Genomic DNA, 7,640 nt, shown 5'->3' on the forward strand with positions numbered 1-7,640 from the left:
GAAAGAGTAGAAAAATGTTTTCAAACCTTAGTTCTAGTAAAAGTGGTGAAGGATCTTGTTAACCACGAAATAAAGATGAGCTTAAAGTGCCTATTCCGCATGGTAATTATGTGTATGATCAATCATACTGTGGGCGAAGTCTATTCGCCGAGTACTATATCACCCGGAAGGAAAAGGTACTCCTACGGGGGTGTGCACACTTAAGTATAGTCACTCTATGTTCGGGTAGGTGTCGTTCTTATGAACCTAGTGAGGCTAGCTAGGAGTCATTCCAACGCTCCTATAAGTCCAGGGGATCAGTATTAGACCGGGCGATGACCACTGAACCCGAGTTCAACGATCCAAGTGGTCAAAAGTGGGGAAAGAACTCCAAAGGCCTCACACTTTCTATCTAGGACTAAGTGGAATTTCGAAATACGAATGTAGTTACTCCGTAGCTACGGGAAAGAGAGATGTAACAATTTTTAAGTACCCAAAGGTTGTGGGTGATCTCTCTCTTTGAGAGGTGAAAAGTGATGAGCATCTCATTATGAGGGAAAGGTTTCTACTAAAGTGATCACAAGCAAGATATGTGACTTATGTTTTATACTACTTACTAGTATGTTTAATTGTTTAGCAATATATTGTTGAGTATGTAAATGAATATCAAATGACCCTGTCAAGAGGGAAAATGTTATGAGACGTTATGGAATTGTGATCATAATGTATGCAAGTTGCTATTTATGACTGTTGCAGGTAGAATCTTGCAGATGAGTAAGGTATAGGGTTTCTATGTAACAATTTTTACAAAACCTTTATTTAGTTTTGAATAACCCATGGATATCCTTACTTAGCCGTTGTGCTAACTACACTTCACTGTGTTCTTATCAGATGCCGTCTAGTGTCAGTTCTTGCAGCCCGGTGAACTCCGAAAGTTCACCGGAGTATGTGTGTCAGGGCATGGATTATGATGATTACATACAGATGATGGAGGGAGAAGACCCATACGCACCTGGTTATGCTCCCGAGGCTCCCACCAACCCAGATACTCCTATGGCTCCGTCGGCTCCTTTTGTCTCTTGCCCGGTTATGGACGAGGTCCAGGCTGCTTACGGCTTTTACCCCATAGAGCCGTTAGATGGTAGCGATCCCCTGGAGTTCATTGTGCACTACCCCTACCCTTGGGACCCTAGCCCTCGGGATGTTTGGGAGGAGTGGTCGATGGTCATAACCACTTCTCGGTTTTTGGACCATATTACCTGGTATGAGGGGGAGTGGCACCTGGTCTGGGGAGAGTTCACTGGCCCCGTGTACCGCATGCTTGACTAGACGTTGGATCTTTGGGAGTCTTTGGGAAATTTTTGGTGTACATATATTTTTTTTGTAGCCTCGGTGATGGCTAGGTATGACCAGTTGCGTCTAGGTGGAACCTTGTTGGTATTTTGGCCCGTGGGTCAATCTTATGTATGTATTTTTGCAACATTATATACTTTGCTTAATGAAGCTTCACCAGTTGCTATGTATGAAAGTGTTAAGTACCTGTTGAGTGATTATTGTGATGAGAATAGTTCCTTTAGCCTGTGCACCTAGAGTGAGGTTTAACGCGGAATGATAGAACTCTCTCTCTAGGTGTAGCGGTAATGCCTCGGATGTACGGGAAGGTAGGTCCGGGGTGTTACATCGTCCAGCAGAGCACAGACTGGGATCAGCCCTGAATTACTTGGGCCAATCTCATGCTGGGCCTAGTCTAGGCCCGAGCTCCCCAGACCGGTCCCATGCCTGGCCTAGGCCGGTCTAAGGCTAGGCCTGAGATTTTTATTATTTATTTCTTATATATATATTTGATACAATAATGTTAATTAATATTTTTTATTTAAAATAATATTTGAACCATTCATTTCAAAATTAAAACTTAATAATATTTTCTACTAACTTAAGATGTCTTTTTTTTTTTAAATAAAAAATAACTAAAATGTTATTTTATTTTTAAATCATGTTATTTCATGTTTGTGCACACAATATTTTGAAGTCAATTTTTTTTTTTGATTTTGTTTCTATGGTAACTAAGCCATTTAGCACATTTTCGACTTAACAAAATCACTGACTTTGAAGTCCTTCTTGAACACATAAACTTAGAACATCGATCGATACAATATATAATATGCGGCAAAAACTTGTGTGAGACCGTCTCACCATGAGACGGGTCGGGTCGGGTCAAGATGCAAATGTAACACTTATATGGACAACTGTCATACTTATATGCTCAAATGTAATACTAATCAGGGATAAAATTTTTGTTACTTATAAGGGTAAATGTAATACTTTTAAGGGAAAATACAATACTTTTACATTTCGATTTAAAAGTATTACATTTGTCCTCAAAAGTATTATATTTCCCTTATAAGTAAGGGCACTTCTCAACATTACTTATTATGAAAAATGTATTACTTTTTCTCTTATAAGTAACAAAAATGGTATTATTGATTAGTGTTATATTTGAGCATATAAGTATGACATTTGCACATATAAGTATGACATTTGCATGGTGCTTTGACCCGACCCGACTCGTCTCACAAACAAGGATCCGTGAGACGGTCTCACCCAAGTGTGACCCATAATATGCAATAATTGGCAATTAACAAGTAAATGTAAGGTTTCTTCTGTTCCTTCATGTATTGAGCATTTGAATTAATGAATTTATGATATTCCATTTCAAAAAAAACAAGTAAATGTAAGGTTTCAAGTAAAAAATCCATAGATCTAGTATTAGAAGAAGCATTATCTAAAGAAATTGAAAACATTTCATTTTATAATTCAAACTCGTATGGACCATAGTCTGGGCCTGGGTCAGAGATTAGGCCATGCCTGAACCCAGTCCTAGGCCGGTTTCGAGTTGGGCCCCAAACTTGTGTTTTAATAGAACCTGGACCGACCCTATACAAGCTGGCTCGACCCATGCTAGGCCCGACCTAAGCTCGGTGAAACCTAGACCTGATTTTTTTTGGGTCAATTCAGGACTAGTTTGATTCTAAATTGACCCGTGGCCACCTCTAATTGCAAGTCTTAGCATTTCAAGGCTATGGATGGCGTAAGGATCGGATGAAGAATGTCATTAGAGGAATTTTAACATTTTGGCAATGGGACATTAAAGATTATTAGGCCTTCCCCAATAGTCAATTTTAATGAGTTTTTTTAGACCTAAAAACAAGAGATTGAGTTTTTAACAAATGGGAATGAGTGAAATTTGTGTTTTTTTCTTCTTCAATATTGGGATTTTGACAGACATTGTGGGCCCCCCTGTGAGGAGAGACCTGTGCCTCACAATGCGTGAGGCGCATATTTCACGCCCAGGCGGGCGCGTGCATTGCACGTGCGGTAATTACTTTTTTTTCCAGTTTTTTTTTTTTTGTTTTGTTTTTTTTTTCCTTTTTTTTTTTTCTGCACCCACATTTTCTCTTTCCTAATCATACTTACAAAAACTCCTCAAAAATCACACCAAAATTTTAACTATTGAGGATTTGAGGAAGGCCTTAACAATTCTTCTACGGACTTACAAGTTTTTGTGACCACTGACCAGAAAGCATGAAGCTGAGGTAGCTGCAGCTAACTAGCTAAAAATTACTGTGTCACCAATAGAGCTGAGTTATTATTCTGAAATTTTCAAATCTATCTGATCTCCACCTCCTCTCCTAGCTCGATTTGCCTGCCTGCCTGCCCACCACCACACTCACTTGTTCTTCTTCCCACCAGCAAGAATACGTTGAATCTGAAGGCCTCGGCTGAAGGCTTGGTTGAAAAGCAACCTCGTCTGGAACTCTGACACAAATGGGAACCATGCCAGAACAGCCACAGGTGCAAAGATAATCAACCCCATTATGTACTCATACCCTCTTCCCAATGCCTTCACAGATCCCCACATTCCCACGCCCTTCACCATTGGCCTGCATGCTTGTGCTATCTGCACGCACCCCATATGTCCAATCCATATGTTTTTGTTATATATTAAAGCACAATAACGAAAATAAGGATATATATATATATACACGACTCCCTAGACCCTAGCTAGATCACTACAAATTGAAATCAACTTAACTCATTTTATTATATATATATATGATGTTAAAATATCAGATCGAAACTTTCAGCATAAATATTGTCAAATATGCACCTACCTGTAGAATAGCCCATCCTGTTGGCAGGAAAGCCAGTAAGCTGGCAAAAATATCTCCCACAGTGAGACTCAAGAATGCAAACAAGATGACTAGGGTTACTATGAACCCAATGAAGAGGAACAACTTCAGAAGCCTGAACATTAGTTGGAAGTCTGCCCTGAACTTCTTCCTGCCCATCGACACTATCTGCTCATACACAATGCACCACCTTAACATTATATTCAGATACACATCAAGCACTCTAGTTGGAATGAAGAGGCTACCGCTATTTCATAACTCAGCAGAATAATTTCCCTACAATGCTACACAAAAGCTTCACTCAAGACCTTGAGCTCTACTAGGTACTAACCTTCAATATGATCATGACTACAACAATAACTAGCCAAGACAGACCATAGACCTGTAATAACATCCGAAAAAAAGAAGATAAAACATTAAAAAAAAAAAAAAAAAACATTAAAATGTGACTCATGATGAGTTGTTAGCAGAAATTAAGAAATCAGTTAAGATGTTGGCTCTCTAAATTATGGAACAGGAAAAGGATAAACAACAACTGCATGGTCAGTTATCGATCTAACATAAGTCAACTGATAAACAATTTATCAGAATGCAGTACAAAATTTTATTATCTATTAAGAGGTACTACTTACCATGATGCTCTTATTGTTGTTGGCAACATGTAGCTGATAAACAATGCCATACTGGTAAATTAAGAAGCGGAAGGAAAGCAGAACTTCACAGATTCGTCCTACTAATCCAGTGTACTGGAGATGCTCTTGTTCCTCCTCCCACCATGACTCCCAACTTTTGGTTGCAGGAACACCAATTCCACCTCGGTTACTAATCCACTTAGCCCAGTCATCCCAGTCATCCACTATCTTTTGCCATTCAAATCCCGAAGGATTGAAAAGGAAAGGAGCAAACAGTAATGAAACTACCAAAAACCACATAGAAAAAGAGAGGAACAAGAAAGATACAGAATCCGGAGCTGCTGCGCCATACATTTGATAAGCTATGAGCAAAATCATTATTTCCAGACCTTTAGTGAAATGGCTCCTTGAATACATTCTGTAGTTTTCAGCAAATTTTTCATGTCGCACAACAAAACCACGTCCAGTTGCTCTGTATTTAGCTCCGCCATGTAAAACAGTGCGACCAAAATAATGAAGCTTTGTTCCCAGAGAAAAGGTGAAGAATACAGCTGCTAGTTGAAGCTGCATAATGATCATATCACCTAGAGCAGTTCTAAACCCTCTTTCTAGTCCAATCTCCATAATCATGGGCAAAGCCATCAATAGACCAAGCTGAACAATAGACTGTGAAGCCATGGCGGCTTTAAGAGCATTGTCCCCCTTAGATCTTGCAAATTTAACTATTGCCTTTTCCATTCCACTCAATGAAAGATAGAGTTTTCCATACAAAAATGCATAAACTGTAAGGACCACAATCTGCATCATAAAGAAACAGTCATATCGTTAGCAAAAAAAAAAAAAAAAAACATATAAAAGAAGTTTGTTGAATTAGGATTTCCAAATTCCAAGCAATCTACTATTCAAATGAAATGTAACTGGAGATAACAAAGTATAGAACTGTTTCAGGTAATCCATATGAGCAGTATCCTGCAATCAGAATTCAGAATTTATTCCTGTTCTTTTATAAAATAAAAAAATAAAAAAAAAAAAAGGCTATTCATATAATAACATTAGAGATCTATTAGATACTTGATTCCTAATTTTCTCATTCTTGTCTCTTTCCAACTTCTCTGTGGATTACAAATTTGGTAAAACATACAGCAAATGTACCCTTCACTTGTAAAGCTATGATTCAAATGAATGTGTTCAAATATAGAAAGTAGAAACCGTAGTGTAGCCCTAGTTGTAACATAGCCCATTATACTCCTATATAAGCATATATCTCCCTAAGAATGTACACAACACAATATTAGTATTATTATTAATATACATCTCTTCTAGTTTCTCATATGTTGAGTTTCAACCTAACTGGTAGAGTGGCAGGTGGTGGCTATTCACCATCCTTGAGATCTTTCAATCCCTCAATTTCAATAGAACAGATGAATGATAAATGTGGTTTCAAAAGAAAGAACAGATCTACTAATAGCAACTTGTAAATGCTATTCAGAACAAGCCTTAGTTTCATTTTGTGAGCCCCTTTTCCAATTTCTGTAGCAATTTCACACCAAATCAGCCAAGTTAGGAAAGGTAGCAGTACCAATGATTAATGAAAAGCAATAGAATTACCATTGAACTGACATAAAAGCCAGTGGTTGTGAAATAGCAAGATAGCATTCGGAAAAAGTCAAAACGATGTCCTAATCTGTAGACATCACGGCTGAGTGTCTGCTCCCCATTACCACATGCAACTTTTGCCTCAAAAAGAGAGATTTGGTTAAGACCAACATCTCGTCCCTTTCCCACTTGGATATATTCGTGGTGGGTAACATTTCCACGTCTCAATGTTGAGTTAAAACCTATTAAGTTAAACATGTTAATGAGAAATTTCTGAAGCTTTGTATGAACAAGAGAACTAAATTTAAGATACTACCTGCAAATATGTCCTCACTAAGATTGATGCCCCTAGAAGATTTACTGATGCCACCACGGGTAATATGGAAAATTCTATCGAAGACATCTGGATGTCCATAGTGGAAACGAACCCTGAATCCAACAAATAAAGAACATTTAACACTGTTAAGAACTAAAAGGGAGAGGCTAGGTTTGGGCAGTAGCTTAAACACTTATATTTCTCTGTATCTTCTTCATACATTGATACACATTTATATAGGAGAGAGGGAGAGACATCGCCAACCCTAATATTATATATTAGGTAATGATCCCCTACCATAATACAGAGTATTATATATTAGGTAATAATCCACTACCTAATTTAGTCCACTATCTCTAACAAACACTAAACCTTTCGCTCTAAGTCATGACAATCTTTTCTGATAAATCTTACCAAAGGCAGATCATCAAATTATCCTTTTAACAAATAAATTTTGGTTTTCCCTAATCAAAAGTAAATTCAAGCCCATAGATATGTTAGCTGTGTACAAGGTAGAGAGCATAACAACAAAATAAGTGCATTGCTAGATGGACAAGATGACAATCTCCTCACTCCCTTAACAGAGCACACATTTTCTCTTAATACTCTTTCTGCCATTTGCATTTGGATTTGATTGAAGAAAGAAATTATATCCATGTATCAAACAGTCACCTGGATATCACTTCAGTATACAAGATGCACGCTTTGACAATACAAGTAAATAGTTAAGTGGTTAAAGAAGAAGGAACATACTTCAAAGGCCTTGCAAGAACTCTCTGACCAATAGTAACAAAGCTAGTCTCTTGCATTGACATAAACCAAGCCAAAGAAGAAACACTGCAGTTCATGTGTTGATGGTTCATCAGATATAATAAAAAATCTGATTGTATAGGTGTGGCCTGAAGCTCAAGGGGGGGGGGGGGGGGG

General features: G+C 38.0%; 1 protein-coding gene across 1 annotated transcript in view; it reads right to left on the reverse strand.

Annotated features, from left to right (window-relative positions):
- Nucleotides 1-3,462: 3,462 nt before the first annotated feature.
- Nucleotides 3,463-7,640, reverse strand: part of LOC116013443 (callose synthase 5-like) — a 15,784-nt gene continuing 11,606 nt past the window's right edge. Inside the window, exons 36-42 of the mRNA XM_031253204.1 lie at nt 7,467-7,550; nt 6,714-6,826; nt 6,410-6,639; nt 4,802-5,599; nt 4,501-4,551; nt 4,152-4,337; nt 3,463-3,937 (exon numbers count right to left, since the gene is read on the reverse strand). Of these exons, the coding sequence (XP_031109064.1) occupies nt 3,707-3,937; nt 4,152-4,337; nt 4,501-4,551; nt 4,802-5,599; nt 6,410-6,639; nt 6,714-6,826; nt 7,467-7,550 (1,693 nt within the window). The 3' untranslated portion in view covers nt 3,463-3,706. The remainder of the gene's footprint in view (nt 3,938-4,151; nt 4,338-4,500; nt 4,552-4,801; nt 5,600-6,409; nt 6,640-6,713; nt 6,827-7,466; nt 7,551-7,640) is intronic.

The sequence above is a fragment of the Ipomoea triloba genome, chromosome 3, assembly GCF_003576645.1.
Source record: "Ipomoea triloba cultivar NCNSP0323 chromosome 3, ASM357664v1".
NCBI lineage: Eukaryota > Viridiplantae > Streptophyta > Magnoliopsida > Solanales > Convolvulaceae > Ipomoea > Ipomoea triloba.